Consider the following 17691-nt stretch of genomic DNA (forward strand, 5'->3'; position numbering starts at 1 on the left):
TCCCCTCCCGCTTGCAGAGGCAATAAAGTCATTGTTTTTTCACATTCATGCATTCTTTATTAGTTCCTTACAGAGGTAGGGGGATAATTGCCAAGGTAGCAGGGATGGGTGGGGGAGGAGGGATGGAAAAGGACACACTGCATTTTAAAACTTTAACTCTTATTGAAGCCCAGCCTTCTGATGCTTGGGCGATCATCTGGGGTGGAGTGACTGGGTGGACGGAGGCCCCCCCCACCGTGTTCTTGGGCATCTGGGTGACGAGGCTATGGAACTTGGGGAGGAGGGCTGTTGGTTACACAGGGGCTGTAGCGGCGGTCTCTGCTCCTGCTGCCTTTCCTGCAACTCAACCATACGCTCGAGCATATCACTTTGATGCTCCAGCAGACGGAGCATTGCCTCTTGCCGTCTGTCTGCAAGCTGACGCCACCTATCGTCTTCAGCCCGCCACCTCTCCTCTCGTTCATGTTGGACTTTTCTCATCTCCGACATTGACTGCCTCCACGCATTCTGCTGTGCTCTATCAGCGTGGGAGGACATCTGCAGCTCCGTGAACATCTCGTCCCTCGTCTTACGTTTTCTCTTTCTAATGTTCACGAGCCTCTGCGAAGGAGAAACATTTGCAGCTGGTGGAGGAGAAGGGAGAGGTGGTTAAAAAAGACACATTTTAGGGAACAATGGGTACACTCTTTCATTACAAGGTCGCATATTTCGGCTTGCAGGCAGCCATCGTAGGCCACAGTGTTTTGGCTTATTTAACCTTCTTAACATGCGGGAAAGGTTGCAAACAGCAGCGCATTTCCCATCTCAAGGATGAATTGGGTTGTCCATTTAAAATGGGGTTTCAATGTAAAAGGAGGGGGCTGCGGTTTCCCGGTTAACATGCGGCACAAACACAAGTAAACCCCCCCCCCACACACACACACACGATTCTCTGGGATGATCACTTCACCCCTCCCCCCCACCGCGTGGTTAACAGCGGGGAACATTTCTGGTCCGAATAGCAGGAACGGGCGCCTCTGAATGTCCCCCTTAATAAAATCACCCCATTTCAACCAGGAGAGCTTTCTGGAGATGTCCCTGGAGGATTTCCGCTCCATCCCCATACACGTTAACAGACTTGCTTGCTTTTTTTTTGTAATGTTTACAAATATTTACAAAGTTACACTCACCAGAGGTCTCCTGTGTGCCCTGAGGGTCTTGGGTGAGTTCGGGGGTTACTGGTTCCAGGTCCAGTGTCACAAACATATCCTGGCTGTTGGGGAAACCGGTTTCTCCGCTTCCTTGCTGCTGTGAGCTACCTACAGTACCTCCATCGTCATCTTCCTCGTTCCCCGAACCGTCTTCCCTGTGTGTTTCTCCAGTGAGAGAGTCATAGCACACGGTTGGGGTAGTGGTGGCTGCACCCCCTAGGATCGCATGCAGCTCCGCGTAGTAGCGGCAAGTTTGCGGCTCTGCCCCGGACCTTCCGTTTGCTTCTCTGGCTTTGTGGTAGGCTTGCCTTAGCTCCTTAATTTTCACGCGGCACTGCTGTGTGTCCCTGTTATGGCCTCGGTCCTTCATGGCCTTGGAGATCTTTTCTAATACTTTTCCATTTCTTTTACTGCTACGGAGTTCAGCTATCACTGCTTCATCTCCCCATATGGCGAGCAGATCTCGTACCTCCCGTTCGGTCCATGCTGGAGCTCTTTTGCGATCCTGGGAGGACTCCATGACGGTTACCTGTGCTGATGAGCTCTGCGTGGTCACCTGTGCTCTCCACGCTGGGCAAACAGGAAATGAAATTCAAACCTTCGCGGGTCTTTTCCTGTCTACCTGGTCAGTGCATCTGAGTTGAGAGCGCTGTCCAGAGCGGTCACAATGAAGCACTGTGGGATAGCTCCCGGAGGCCAATAACATCGAATTCCGTCCACACTACCCCAATTCCGACCCGCAAAGGCCGGTTTTATCGCTAATCCCCTCGTCGGAGGTGGTGTAAAGAAACCGGTTTAAAGGGCCCTTTAAGTCGAAAGAAAGGGCCTCGTTGTGTGGACGTGTCCAGGCTTAATTCGGTTTAACGCTGCTAAAGTCGACCTAAACCCGTAGTGTAGACCAGGCCTAAGGATACATCTACACAGTGAGCAGCAGTGAGTCCTCCAAGCCCAGGATGACAAGCTCAGACTCACAGCGCTTGCGCTACCGTGCTAAAAATAATTGTGTTGATCTTGCGTCTCCGGCTGGAGCTCAGGCTCTGAAGTGCATCCCCCTCTCTCGGCTTCAGCCTGAGGTGCAACCGTGTCGCAGCAGCACAAGTCCCGTGAGCTCCAGTCTGTCGTCCCTGGCTTGGAGGCTCACTGCCCTGGGCTGTGTAGCGGTACCCTTTGTGTCAATCGGGGTGTGTGTGTGTGTGTGTGTGTGTGTGTGTGTGTGTGAGAGAGATATACACACTAGAGCCCTGGAAACTGAACTGAGACCCACCATTCACGTAAACCACGAAACTGCTAGATGGAGAATGAAGGGCCCAAGGTTCTTTAGCTGTTTTCCCGCCCTCACTTCCAGAATATTTATTAATAGGCTTTGGATACAGATCAACTTTCCCTGTTCGATATTTTGTATTATTTCCCCTACCCTGAAAACAGGAACCAAAAGTATTTTGGTACAAGAAGAGATGCATGTTCTAGTCTTCCAGAAGCTATTCTAACTGTGCCCTCCTCAGAAATGCTGGCCTGGGATTTTTAAGGTCAATACTCCTCAATAAGGGCCTGATCCAAAGACCACTGAACTCAATGGGAGTCTTTCAGGCCCTAAGTTACCAAAATAACCCTGTGCCCCTATGGTAGCCATACCCTTAAAGGAATGCTATAACCGCTCTCTCCAGCAGTGAATCACCACAGTCAACCCGGCATTTTAGGGGATTGACATATGCTACAGTGATTCCAAGAGCCCTTGCTCTTAGGATGAGAAATGCTACACGAGACTGGAAGATCAACTATACAAAATCTTCACTGACCAGTTCTTCAAAGGAAACCTCAGCACTGAAAGGTAGCGCCAGTTATTGCCACTTCTGCACATTTACATATACTGTCGGTTACGTGTGCTCTCTCCCCTAGAGACTCATTCTGCAGATCTTTCAGTGAAGAGAGACGGGAGGGGAAACTGAAACATTTCGGTTGCATCATATAAGCCATTTGTCCCAATGCAAAGTGCTTCTGTCACCAACACATCAGCTCTTGTTCCTGCAGACTTATTGTCATTTTATTTTCTTGGTAAGCAGGAGCAGGTTGGTTTATGCCTCACTGCTCAGTTTTATTGCTATTGAGTTGCTGAGAGAATAAGCGCACTGAAAAACTAAGACATAGAGGGTGTGTTCCATCCAGGACCTGGCGCTGGATGAACTACGAGTTAGGGATCCAGAGCCCAATCCTGTTCCCGCGGAAAGCTGACTTAAAGCCTCCCGTTAGCCACAGAACAGATATACCAGGGGCAACAATAGCATAGAGTTCCACATAAAGCCCAACTAGGTGCCACAGCCCTGACTTGGAGAAACCACCTCTGTGGGGAGAAGATAATTCAGTCTCCGTAGCTCATTCAGTCCTTGGCCTCTCTAATGAGTCTGTCAATAAGGGTGGGGGGGGGAGGAACGGAGACCAAACTAAGTTCACACACAGTAAGCCATGGAACATAAGAATGGCCACACTGGGTCAGACCAATGGTCCACCTAGCCCAGTAGCCTGCCAACACTGGGCAATGCCAAATGCTTCAGTGGGAATGAAAAGAACAAGGCAATTATTGAGTCATCCATCCTGTCAGCCAGTCCCAATATTTGGCAGTCAGAGGCCATCTTGGCCAACAACCATCAACTGCCAGTGAGTTTTGGTCACTGCTAACATGAGCTGAATTTAATCCCTTAACCTGAGAGGACTGGCTCTGTATGTTATCACCAATCTCCAAGAAGTGTTTTGGATATTTAAGTGCCATGCTTCTCCTGCAACTGAAGCAAACAAAATGGTCCATATTACCTGTATTGTAGCCATCTTGCAACTCTGTGATAAATGCATGTGCATTGGCCTTCTGAGCAGCTTGGACAACTGACTCGAATGAGACTGAAGTTAAACCGTATGAAATATTTTCCGCAATAGAACGAGCAAACAACACTGGCTCTTGGCTCACCAAAGAGATCTGCAGAAAGGAAGGGAAGAGGCAGTCAGAACCAAAACAGAATAGTCACAGTTTAATGATTACAGTCCTCTTGCCGATTATAATAATTGGTTCCAGTTGGTTTGTGAGTGTAGATGGCAGAGTTCCACCATTAAACCTAGACCCAAAGTGCCTAAACCAGAGAGGATTTCCGCGAGGGTACTAATTACACTCTGTTGTAGGCTGCCCGTGTGAACAAGGCAGCTGTGCCCTCAGAAGGAGCTCTTAGCTGACTCATGGAAGCTGCAGGGCATTAGTCTGCACTGAACCACATTTTGCCAGATGTATCTGGTATTTTAGTGTGGGGAAGTGATTACGCACCACCTTCATACTGAACCAAGAAACGAAACTGACGACAGTGTAGGAGCGAAGGGAAATAACACCTTCTAGTGCTTTGTGGTTTCTGCTCTGTTTGAAAGTGCAGCTCTTGGAGAACAAAAGTGAATCTGGTCTGTTTATCTCAGGGTATTACCCTATTAAGCACTGCAGCAATGGGACAAAACCCTGCAGCTTCCACTAGCGATATTGTTGCATTTTGGTTGTAACACTGCAAGCTCAGGGCTGTCATTTCTTATACTCCACCAGGCAGTAACACGAAACCAGTCCCAGTGCTGGCAACATGTGTCAGTCAGACTAGAGAGAGCTTCCTGCTTAGTCTATCCGGTCACCATGGTTAGGCATCTTGGAGATTGCCATGGAGATTGCCATCGGTGCTGGCTGCAGCAACAGCCTAGCAACCAACACAATTAACTCATGTCCAAAACCATTTACGTCACTAGAAGCATGAAGTCAGTATAAAGTGCTCCAGGCCTATAGAAGACAGTGCACTGGTGGGGCGTCTGAGATTAGACCGTTCAGCCACACAGCCCTATTGGCTCTGCGTCATTTTTCAATCCGAGAATTAGAAAGTTAGAGAGCTGTCATTTTTGACTTCCTAAACAATGCCTTCTCCTTCCCACCCTGAAAGCAACCACTTCAAACTGCAGTTTATAACCCTCTTCTGTAAACTCTCTTACATTTTAAAAATCAAATTTTCCAAACTCTCTCTCACAAATTCATAAGTAGAGCAATAGCAGATATTAAAAGCATACACAACAAACATTAACAGCCTTATTTGTGTTACTGACATCACATCATCAATGGAATGGAAAGGATTTTAAAAAATTTACTAATTTACTTTTCACCATTTATGCCACTGTTTATTTTTTAAATTTCTCTTGTCATGGACAAAGACTAGTCAATTTCATTTTTGGTTTAGAGTCAGTTTCTAATCCCTTATATGTTTTCAGGTTCTCATGCAGAAGCTTAATGTTGTGTATTCTGGGTTGTAACCACTGCAGAGGAATGTTTATTTGTGTAAGAAATTAAGCCTGCAGACTTCCAGTGTCATCTTGGGCAAGTCACTTAACCTTTCTGCTCTTGGCTTTGCCGATGGGGATCATATACATCACAGGGGTGTTGGAAGATTTAACTAATTAATATTCGTAAAGTGCATGGAGATCCTTGGATAGAAGGTGCTGTAGAAGTGCGAAGTATTTAAAAAAACCTGGTTTATACTAGAATTTTTAAAAACACCCAAACAATCACGGACATGGTTCTACTTGTCTTAGGCTGAACTAGTCAAAACAAAGACAATTTTGGGGTGAAATTTTTTTTGGGGGAAAAAGTGCATTTCTTCCTCTTCTTCCTTCCCACTGCCCCCATCAAAAAAATTGATTATTTTTTTTAACCAGCTCTAGACTCAGGCATTGAGGAAACATTTTAGAAAGAGCTAAATTAAATGTTGGGCCCAAATTTGACCAGACAGTATCCCCTGAATGATCTAAAATGCTTTGATCCATGGCAGATTAGAGCTATAATAGGTTTATGAGTAACTCGTACCACTGAGTGCAGGTACTTGTGATCATACATGTTAATAGGCTGCCCGTCCAGCAGGACCTGCCCATCTTGAAGAGGGTAGAAATTCTCCAGAATATTGACGCAGGAGCTCTTCCCACTGCCCGAAGGACCCACGAGCGCAGTCACTTTGCCAGGATAGAGGGTGAAGGACACATTCTGTAAACGTAAGAGGTGAGTGAGTGATAGCCTGTGTACCCGGCCTTTTATAGCATCCATGTGTCTGATCTGCAGAGAGTACACTAGAAAAGGCAGCTGAAACAGAGTGAAAACAGTGATCAGGGTTTTCTTTAGTGCTGCTGTCCTACCACTGGTTGATTGGCTGCCTCCAGCTTCAATGCCAGGTAATGAGCATCTATGAGGTCCCACTAGATAATCTCCCAGTGCTGTATCATCATCTTCCACCTCACTCCTCCCCTCCTCCACAACAAGCAGGTGGGCTCAACATCTTTTCTTCAAACTCACCTGTTCATAGAACAGGCATGTCCAAAAGCCAGGAGAGAGACTGCAGATCACACCCCTTTCCTCTGCTACTCTGACCCAACTTAACTTGGAAATGGTCAGTGGCCTCTCTCCAGTCCCCAGTGGTCTGGTGGCCACATCATAAAAGGCACAACCACAACTGGCAACTTTGTTGGTCGTCTCACTCTAGTGAGCTGAGGGCTGAATGGGCTAGATCTAGAGGGTCAGGATTGAGGCCCACTGGCACCGGGCAGCATGGGGACGCTTTCTCTGCTGTCCCTGTGCTACACCTGTCCTGTGGCTCAGTCTCAAAGGCTGGCAGTCCAGCAATGCCCTGGTACCCATCCTCTCATCTCAGCCCTGCTCTTTTTGATTTAATGGGCGGATCCTTTTTCAGGACCCTCCCTCCACCTACTGCAGGTCGAACAGGCCAACAGCTTTCACTAGCACGACACAAAACAGAACATGCCCGCAGTTGCACAAAACACCACTACCACAAATGGGCAGCTCTACATATCCTGCTCTCAGTTTCCCTCTAGTGTTATATATATTAACACACTTGGAATCTAGCTGATTCTCCGAGACCAACCCGTTACCCATATATCCCACGCATCTGAGATCAGTACCTGGTTCGCTGTCTGCCAAGCCTCGCGAGTGACCTAGAAACATCCCTTCCGTCTCAGTGTTAAACAGATACAAAAGGCTTTCTAGTAAGTGAGCTCACAGATGGACTTTTCCAGCTATGCAAAATCATAGGCATGAAAGATAGGAAAAACCTGGGGTGGGTGGGGGGAAGAGACGACGACGGGACGACAGTGAGGAGTCATCTAGTAAGTCCTCTGGCAGCCAGTTACAAAGAGGCCAGTATGTTAAGTTGTGCAAAGTAACAAAAGTCCAATCTCAGCCTGTTACATACAATTGTTTATGAAAGTCGGCCAAAGTTGAATATGCAGAGACTGGTACAAAGTGGATGGTTTAGGTTCAGGGATCAAGACTCCTGGTAAAGTCACAGGTTGGCATGAGAACAAGCTGAAAGAGTCTAGAAATGGGAGGGAACGTTGACAGTTGAAATCCCCAAAATGTGTTTCAACTGGCCGTTGTTTCTCTGGGGGTCACTCAGTGGGAGCGGGGGAAAGGGAGGGCTGGAAAGAGCGAGTTTCACCGGCATGGCTGCCACCTGTCTCCTGGGATCGTCGGGCCTGCACTGTCCTGATCCTCAAGCCAGGCCAGAGAGGAAACCAAGGACACTGTCACCGCCACCAGATTCAGCTGAATCCTGAACAATACATGGGGCGGGAGACGTGGGTTCCTGTTCTTACCCACTCCTCATGTGTCCTCCCTCCCTTCCCACGCTATCTTTCCTCTTGCCTATCCTCTCCTTTGCCTTTTGTCTAATCAGAGTCTGGCTGAACCGGCCAAGACACCTCCATCTTTTGGACCACCATGACGAGCCTGTGACCTGAAAGGCAGCTAGTAGCAATGCCTCAAACAGCCTGCTGCTGATAAAAGTTTGCCAGACCTTGAGTGGCGGAGAAGTGGGTGTGCTGGGCCTGTGTCCCTCCAGCAGCCAGTGAAAGTCAGCACCCGAGTCAGAAGCTGCATTTTCTATCTTTGCTGTTCTTTTCTGTCCCTTTGTCTGTCTGTGAGTGTCTTATTTAGTCTTCATGGAAACAGGACTGGACTCCAACAACAGCAGCAGCCGCAGCAATAGCTCCAAGCCACCTAAAACTAACCCCTTCTCTCTTCCCCATCAAGGACAGAGATAATAACATCGTCAATATCCTCTGTCAAACAGGAGCTTCTCCTATACAAAAATCTTAATACAGAGCAAGTAAGGGAAAGGAAATAAGGGGAATTATTACAACGAAAGCCTTCCTCAACACTTTGCATTTCAAAGCCTTTAACTGTTTTCCCACCCCGTTGCTTTTTCTGTGTCTTGAATAAAAGCATTTAATGGTGGTCGCTACAATGGGAGTCGCCAGCGATAATGTGACTCAAGACCCTGGACGACACTTAAGTTGTAAGAGCAAACAAGGGTTTTATTAACGTAAGTATCCCTCGTTAGGCCCTAGATGCCCTCTTTTCACCACACCGCCATGTGGAATGGTTCCCCACTATCTATTTCCCAGTGTTTTGTCCAGTCTGGTTTGAAATGTCTCCAAGGATGGGGCTTACAACATTTGGTTTTTAAGGAGGCGTTAGACAAATGAGTTAGTCAGGGACGGGTAGGTCCTGCGTCCGTTTGGGGGGCTGGACTAGATGGCCCCTTGAGGTCCCCTCTAGTCCTCCATTTCTATGATTCAATGATAATGCTGCAGTCTGCAACTAGTTAGTAATTGACCGGCTGGAGAAATACTGCACTTAACCTATTCCAGGAGGCAACGCTATCTATGATGCTGCGTATTCAGGAAGGGAACACTGAACACATGCCAAGACCCTCACCTGTAGGACCTGTGTTGCAGACCGGGTAGCATAGGAAAAAGTAACATTTCTGAACTCCACTTTACCCTCCACATGGTCTGGGGCCAGGGTTCCATCGTTCACCATCGTCGGCTTGCGATCTATAAACTCAAACACTTTCTCAGCAGCTCCTACTCCCTGCATTAATCCGCTGTAGACGGAACCAACAGACTAAATAGAAACACAAAACAGGCCTAGGTTACACATCTCCATGTGTCAGGGCTAGAGATAGGATCCGTTAGTAAAGACAGAAATAATGATCATTAAAATATATCACTCTCTTGTAAATGAAATAAACATGCACTGCATAGTCATACATTGCAATAGAAAGTAACACCCCAGATGGCAGGGTGGCAGCTAAGCCCAAACTCCCAGGGAATGCCACCAACGTAATACCCTGTGCTGAGTCACAAAGGGTGGGGCCCTGTGGAAGGGTCTATCTCCCCTCCCACCAATACCTGATGTAGCTTTTGAGTGACCCCTCTCTGGCTGATGCTTGCAGCAGCACTGACTGCTGGTCTAAGATACAATGTATACACCTGCAATTTCAGGATTTGGTCCAACATTCTTTACGCAGATGCGTGCGAGGTGGAGTGACGGTTATGGAGGTTGTAGAAGGCATGTGCGTGTGACAGTGGAAGGAAAAGCGAATGCAGGGAGGGGTCTCCCAGAAAACAAATCACCCAAACATGGATTGAAATCCTCCTGTCGTTTTCCGTGTGACCAAGACAAGCAGTTCCCATAACACCCGGGATTCTGCAGCAATCCTATGAATATGGGACGGCCCCTCCCTCCTCTGAAATGCATTTTATCAGAGCCCCAATAGGAACCCAAAGCCCACTCCCAAACCCAGGTCTGCTATGCAGCAGACGGTGGGGCCGATTAGAGTAAAACATCCCTTGAAACTCTGATACTCTTCAGCCTCCAGCACCAAGCCCAAGGCTTCAGACCAGACTGTGCAAGGAACAGGCATCCCAGAAGGAGGAAAGCAGACTGGAACAGTACTGGATCCTGCAGTCCTGCGAACAGATGGCTAGTGCCAAGTGTGCTGTTCTTCATTCCAGGGGAGGCTGGAGCACCAAGGCGATCGCACCCAGGCAGGAGGAAGTTTGGAGCTGATCTCTTCTGCCCGGATTAGCTGAGCTAACGAGGCGAGACAACAGCAGACTTGTGCAGGCTCGGCAATCCCAGGGCGCTCCCAGACAGAATCCCATCTCGCTAATTCACTGCCAGTTTAGCCATTTATAACCAATTAAATAAAAGAATCCAACTAAGCTTTTAATGGGCCCTGAAATGTAACAAGCAGCCTCCGAACCCTTTCATCCTTCCCGCAGGAAAGCTTGCCCGGAAGACATCCAGGACGCTGCCCTTCAAGCAATGGACAGCTTTCCGCTCCACTTCCTGCAGCTGGCTGTCTCATCAGTGGACGAACTACTTCTATTATTCGGAGAGAACAATGTGATTCTCCCCAGCCCGTGCTGTTCGCTGAGCGAGGCTGCCTTCTCAGCACACTGTCACACTGGGGGCAATCGGACCTGGAGGCAAAGTCCCAGGTCTAATCTGAAGGACGTCCTACAGGAGCTAGTGCCAGCTGCTATGGTGGCAGGAGAGGCCAGGAAACTCATAGGAATAACAAAAGCAACCAGAGGCAGATCTTCAGCCAGTGTAAAAAACAGCCCAGCTCCATTGGAGTCTTTGGAGCTGATTCACACCAGCTAAGGACCTGGCCCTCAGTGTCATCTAGGGCCTGATTGTCTTGTGTTATTAGTCAATGTGAGTCATACCCAAATCTGGCCCTTCTGAATCAAAAGAGGAGTGAGGAGATAAGAGTGACCACAAACCTACCCGCTTTAAGAACTAAATGCAAAACTAATTTCTATTTACGGCTATGTCTACACTACTGAGGTAAGTCAACCTACGCTATGCAACTCCAGCTACGTTATTCACGTCGACGTACCTTAGATCGAGTTACTGCGGGATCTACACCACGGGGGGGTAGACTGGAGAGTGATCTGCTGTTGATTTGGCGGGTCTTCACTAGACCCGCTAAATCGACCGCCGGTGGATCGATCTCAGAGCATCAATCCCGGCTGTAGTGTAGACAGAGCCTGCATAACTTTCCTATAACACCCACCCCCCCCACCAAGCAAAACCCTATACCCTGACCCAGCTATTACTCCTATCAGCTGGGGGGGGGGGGAGGGGAAATAAAGAGTGACTGTCATTGTTTCCATTTTTAAATACTTGGGAGGTGATAAAATACTATGACGATGGTGACCTAGAGAGAAACAAAACACTTGTACTTCCCCTCCCACAGCTTTCCAGCCTGGGATGTGAAAAAAATCTGGTGGATGGATAAACCACACTCACCTCCATGCAATCTCCCAAGACAAATTCATAAATAATAAAAGATATCAGGTTTCCGCTGGTCATTTGCTCAGAGATCACCAGATGGCCACCATAATAAAGGATACTGACTTGCACCACCAGAAGAGTCAGCTGAAATCAAGTACAGACACAATCAGACAATGCTGGTTGTTTCTAGGGCTTATGCTTATTCATTCACACAGCTATCCAGAATTCACCAGTATAATCTTTATTTCTGGAGTGTCCCAACAGTGTACTTGAGGTTGTGCAATAGATTGTAAACTCAAAGCAGGGTCATTGATGTTGGAGGAACAAAGTAGTTCAGAAGCACAGGTTGATCTATGGGATTTCTGACATCTCTTTCATTAAGAATAATGGAAGATGTGTCTAATCACCCTGTGCTACTCTGAAAGTCTCAACCATAAAGCATCTGATGCTCAGGGGATGGTCAGAGCGGTGGGAATTAAGTCAGATTTAAGAGATCTGAACTAGAGAAGGGTTGAGAACTAGGGGTCACCAAATGAAATTAATAGGCAGCAGGTTTAAAACAAACAAAAGGAAGTATTTCTTCACACAATGCACAGTCAGTCTGTGGAACTCTTTGCCAGAGGATGTTGTGAAGGCCAAGACTATAACCAGGCTCAAAAAAGAACTAGATAAATTCATGGAGGATAGGTCCATCAATGACTATTAGCCAGGATGGGCAAGGATGATGTCACTAGCCTCTGTTTGCCAGAAGCTGGGAATGGGCGACGGGATGGATCACCTGATGATTACCTGTTCTGTTCATTCCCTCTGGGGCACCTGGCATTGGCCACTGTCGGAAGACAGGATACTGGGCTAGATGGACCTTTGGTCTGACCCAGTATGGCCGTTCTTATGTTCTTATGCAGTTTGTTTCTGGATTATGCTAGAGTCCAGGCTGGGGGTTGAATCGGTGCCAGCGTTTGGACTGGACAGGCCCCAAATCTCAAGATACCGTAATAGATACTGTCAGCATTCAAAGCAGAAAACAGGCCCTTTCTGATTTAGGATCCAACCCAGAAGCGGGATTCAGATCTGGGAATTCAAAGCCAAATGCTCCGCTCACCTCTGGAAACATGAAGAGTTTGGGATTTGGGATTCTGGGCTGCCTCTAATTCAATCTGAACTGTACTGCAAGTGGCAAGGAGAGAGGAGCCATGCTGCAGGACTGTGGTGTTACGTCAGATATTGGGAAAAACACGTAACATCTAAACAATTGATTTGTATGGAAAATTAAACTGGGATGAATTGAATTTAGGGATGAATATATGCAAGAGAGTGTGGGCTAAAGAGTTTGGACTGGGATCTGAAAGTTATGCTCCAGGCCTAACTTCCTCAAGGATCATGGGCATTTGAACACAGAGTTTGGGGGAGAGGGGACACTCTTCTTTAATTCGGTAGCATGTTTCCTCAAGCAAGGGGCTGTAATTAAAAGCTCTGATTCTGAAAAGCCCCGAGCAATGGAAGGAAGCATGATCTTGTAGTGAAAGCACTGGCCAAGGACTCAGGAGATCCGAGTTCAGCTCCTGTTTCTGCCACAGACTCCCTGTGTGACCATGGGCAACTCCCTTAAAATCTCCCTGTTACTCAGTCTCCAGACTTTTGCTCTGATGTTGTATCTCTTTCTCGGTCTATTGAGATTGCAAACTCTCACTGTGTGAGTAGCCAGTGCCAACTACAATTCAACCTTGATCCCAGCTGGGACCCCTAGGTGCTGCTGTGATACTAATTCAACAACAAGAAATAACAGCAGATCCCATTAACCTCCCTGGTTGCTGCAGTGGTTCAGCACCTCTCTGTCCCCATGTTAGTGTAGAAGACTCATAAATCACAGAAGTGTAGGACTGGAAGGGACCTCGAGAAGTCATCTAGTCCAGCCCCCTGCCCTCAAGGCAGGACTACGTAATAAGCAGACCAACACAATTAAAACAAAGAACTAACCTAAACATGACTCGCCTTAGAACAGGTTTCCCTGACCAGATTAAATGCCCCATTTGGGGCCAAAGGGGAATATTTTAGCAGAGTTTTCACCTAGCCAAAAATGCTAGCTTTTCACTTCAGACTGAAGATGCCAGGAGAAGCCCATATTCTCTATGCCTATGGCAGGCAAAGCTGTTATTAACATTGCTGGCATCCAAGCAGAGGAAGCCGTAGGACCAGAAATCTGCCTACATGTGGTTAAAGAAAAATAAATAAATAAAAACACTTAGGAGCATAGGCAGGGTCAGCAGTGGTTTACATTAAGGGGTCAGATGAGAGGATGGAGTATATGGAAATTAACGAGCAACACATTAGTACCCACATGTGCCTGTGGTTCCACCTGCAGCTGTTTGTTTCAAGGGCATTTAAGGCCAACCCTGAAATCCAGAAAGTACATGTAAAGTTCAGAGCAAACATTGGCACTGGAATGTACATGGAGCTCTGGCCTGGGGCCTAATATGCTAGACTAAGTTATAAATCACAATGGAATTACTTAAGTGTATTTCAGTGATGAATCCCGGTCATGTGCCACCTGAGGCACGTTGCGCACACGCTAAGAAGTGCTGCCTTGAAGCCTGATCCAACCCTTACTTGATGTCAAAGGCAGTTTTTCCACTGACTTCAGTGGAAGTTGAACCAGACTCTTGAAAGAGAATTGAAAAATGAAAGTGCTTTGCACTCTTCATTCCCGGTTCTCAGGTGGGTAAGGTGCAATGGTTCCATGATTTGCCCAAAGTCACATGAGTGAGTAGCAGAGTGTGGAATATGGAACATAGGAATCCTCACTCATCTAGTCTTCCACTGGCTAAGACAGGGGTGGGCAAACTACAGCCTGCAGGCCACATCCGGCCTGTGGGACCATCCTGCCCAGCCCCCGAGCTCCTGGCCCAGGAGACTAGAACCCAGCCCCTCCCCTGATGTCTCCCCTCCCCCACAGCCTCAGCTCCTCGCTCCAGCGCCGGTACAATGCTCTGGGCGGCGGGGCTGTGAGCTCCTGGGGCAGCGCAGCCTCAGAGCCCGGCCTGACCTGGTGCTCTGTGCTGCGCAGTGGGGACGGCGTGGCTGGTTACAGCCAGGCAGCGCAGCTGTAGCGCCGCCAGCCACCAGTGCTCCAGGCAGCGCGGCAAGGGGGCAGGGAGCAGGGGGGTTGGATAGATACAATTTACGAAACACAATGCGGCCCTCAGGCCAAAAAGTTTGCCCACCCCTGGGCTAAGAGGTCAAAGCTAGCCAGTGAAAGCTGTTGACTAAAGCCACGAATAAATCCATTCTACAAGCCAAACATAATGAAACAAATTTCTCCTTTATTCATCTGCCAAGACCTGAGTTCAGGACTCTGCACTTCCCTGAGAAAGAGGCTGTTAGAGCTGTGCTAAATTTGTCAGTTTCATTTTGGACAGGTCTTCTCAATTTCCTGAGCCCCGTAGGTTCATGCTGTGAGCTTTCCTTTGGATGATCCCAAAAACTCAAATTCAAAATGGTCTAGTTTTGCATCCAAACCATTAGAAACCACAAATCTTGCAGGGCTTTGGTAGAATGCCATGCGTCACCCCAGAGTTGGTTCACCAGGTTCACAAACCTTTCAACAAAGGAATTTTGTGGAACCAGGTCAGTTGCATGTGAAGATTTTGCACTACTTTGGTTACCAGTAGAAGCCCCTAAATCTAGACTTGACTGGCAACAGAGTGTCCTTCAAAAAAGAAACTACACTGAAAATGGTTTTGTCAGTTTCTGAGCAGCAGATCAAATCGCATAAACATTGTTTTATAGCTTGGGATATCAAAAACTAGCTGGCCTAAGTACATAATACAATAACATGTGCACACAGTGCTTCAAATGCCCTTGACTGAGCCTAATTATAGTGCTACTTACTACAGAAAATTGCCTGTTGAATGATACTATTCAAAATTCTTAACAGAAATGTATCTTTGTTTGGAGAGTTAAAAATAAAGCATAGGGGATAGTGAGCAGACTTTACAGTTTGTGTCTTTTGTTAACCCCCGCCCCCACCCCAAACCTTTTATGTGCAATGTATTACAAAGTTCAGAAAGCAGAGAATGAGCAGTATGAGAACATATCCCCTCCCAGCCCTCAGTATCATCACAGTGACGACAGGTGGCTAATAGAAACAAGGCACATACCCCACTGGACCACACGTAGTACGTATAGGCCAGGGCTTCCTTTCTGTTCAGTTTGTACACTTGCTGCAGTTTCTCCCAATAGACATTTGCTTCCATGTCCTCGCTTGCAAAGCTGCGCACAGTCTTCATGGCCGAAATGGTTTCTTCTGCTGTGTTGTTGGCCTTCGCCAAAGCATTCTGAACCTCCTTGGAGAGCTTCTGCAGTGAACAAAGGAAAGGCGGGAAAGGAAAGCAGGACTGTATATACCAGAGGGGCTATTGTTCCATTTCATTGTGCCCCCCCACAAAGGACGCACCGCACACCCGATGGAAAGGGATTTGGAGACTATTGTTCATTTCACTATCCCTTTGTCCCTGGGTCTGACAGACTCCTTCAGTGGCTCTGGGCAATCATTATTATTCTGTGTGTATGTTGATAGCGTTTAGAGCCTGAAGTTGAGACCCAGTCCCACTGTGCTAGGCACTGTACATGTACACACACACAAACACACACACACACACACACACACACACACACACACACCCTATCCCAAAGAGCTTACAGTGTAAATAGAGAAGACAGACAAAAGGAGGAGACAGGATGTGCTATTATCTCCATGTCACAGATGAGGAACTGAAGCACTGAGAGACTAAGTGACTTGTCCAAGGTCGCACAGGAAGTCTATGGCAAAACCAGGAAATGAACACAAGTCCCTGTACTGCTGGGATCTCTAAGCACATTGGGACAGCCAGCAGCTGCCTGTGACAAAAGCCACAAAGGGGTTCTCCAGGTCAGAACCTAGGACTGGGGGGCACAATCTGGTGTCTGTGCATGTGCACACTCTGAACAGGCAATGGCAATATGCAAACTTCCCCCACTTGCCAATTACACACTTCTAGCAAGAATAATCTTGGGGAGAGCCGAGAATCCGTACAGGGGAGCCACAGCTGGCCAGAATCCAGGCACGGTGCCTCTGCTTTTACAGCATGCCAGCATGTGCATGTCACACGGGCGGCACTACGAACACAGGCAGGATTTGCCCCACGGCCCGGACATTGACAGCAATAAAGCTCTCAAAGCCCAGCACCCAGCCCGTGCGCCGTACTGATTCCTGTGTTCCACCCAACGGAAGTGCGGGCATGTCACTTCGGAGAGGATTCTCGCCCAGGAGTCGGAGAGAGGCTCCTTATGAACAATGAGACTCAGCCAAGTGCGCACACGCCCCAACCGGTATTACAGGTTATGACAATGGAGCTGGCAGAGCTGTAGACTCAGAGGAGAAGATGCATTAGATCACCCCAGCCCTCTCTCGGGCACCAGGGCGGGATTCCTCCCTGCAGTATATTTTCGGTTGTTTTGTCCTTTTTCTAAAAGTCCCAAGCAATGGGGATTCCACTGTTTCCACAGACTAGCAGAGCTCAAATTGGGACTAAAAAGGTACAGAAATAGAGAAAGCAAAGGTCACATAGTACTGTGTACTGCACACGCAAACATGGGGGGGGGGGGGAGAACGAATTAGACAGACAACTTTCCCTTTAAAGAACACATTCCTTTGATATCCCCAAGATCATGCTACTAGACAGCCTGTAATTCCATTAGATTGGCTAACAGAGAAATCCAGCATCAAGAGAGAAGGTCTTTTGAATACTGAGCAAACATTTGTTTGTTTAATCTTATGAAACGAGACCAATAGCACATGCAGCCAGCACTTCCACTGGGACAAGAAAAGCCTCACAGGTCTGATTTAGAGTCTGGGGAGAACAGGTGTGGCCAGGAGAAGCGGCACATTGCAGTTTGGGGAAGTGACTCATTCCAGAAAGTGGTGGGTGAGAGCCAGCCACAATTAGACTGATGGATCAGGGGGCTGTGAACAGCTAAAGCTCATTGTGGGGGTTTGTATTAACTGCTAGTTCTAGCCCACTCTTTCCACGTCAGCAGCAAATGAAGGGAAACACCTCTGGTCTGGTTAAACTCCCTGTCTTGGTGGATCTGCAGAACGGATCACTGGCCACTTCAGACAGAAAGGAGATATCAACAGGGAACAAAGATTGGGAACTGGCCTGTGGAAAGCTTGTGGTGCAACAGTATCCTAAAGATTCCTTACCACATACTTTGAAACTAGGGTGACCAGATGTCCTGATTTTATAGGGACAGTCCAGATTTTTGGGTCTTTTTCTTATATAGGCTCCTATTACCCCCCCACCCCCG

General features: G+C 47.7%; 1 protein-coding gene across 2 annotated transcripts in view; it reads right to left on the reverse strand.

Moving 5' to 3' along the window:
• Positions 1-17691, reverse strand: part of ABCB9 (ATP binding cassette subfamily B member 9) — a 32684-nt gene that overhangs the window by 13521 nt on the left and 1472 nt on the right. Inside the window, exons 3-7 of one of the 2 annotated variants that reach the window (XM_034791179.1) lie at positions 15504-15701; positions 11362-11490; positions 8974-9162; positions 6055-6228; positions 3996-4155 (exon numbers count right to left, since the gene is read on the reverse strand). In XM_034791179.1, coding sequence (XP_034647070.1) covers positions 3996-4155; positions 6055-6228; positions 8974-9162; positions 11362-11490; positions 15504-15701 — 850 coding nt within the window. The remainder of the gene's footprint in view (positions 1-3995; positions 4156-6054; positions 6229-8973; positions 9163-11361; positions 11491-15503; positions 15702-17691) is intronic. The other variant, XM_034791180.1, reaches the window with a different exon arrangement.

This window comes from Trachemys scripta, chromosome 15, assembly GCF_013100865.1.
Source record: "Trachemys scripta elegans isolate TJP31775 chromosome 15, CAS_Tse_1.0, whole genome shotgun sequence".
NCBI lineage: Eukaryota > Metazoa > Chordata > Testudines > Emydidae > Trachemys > Trachemys scripta.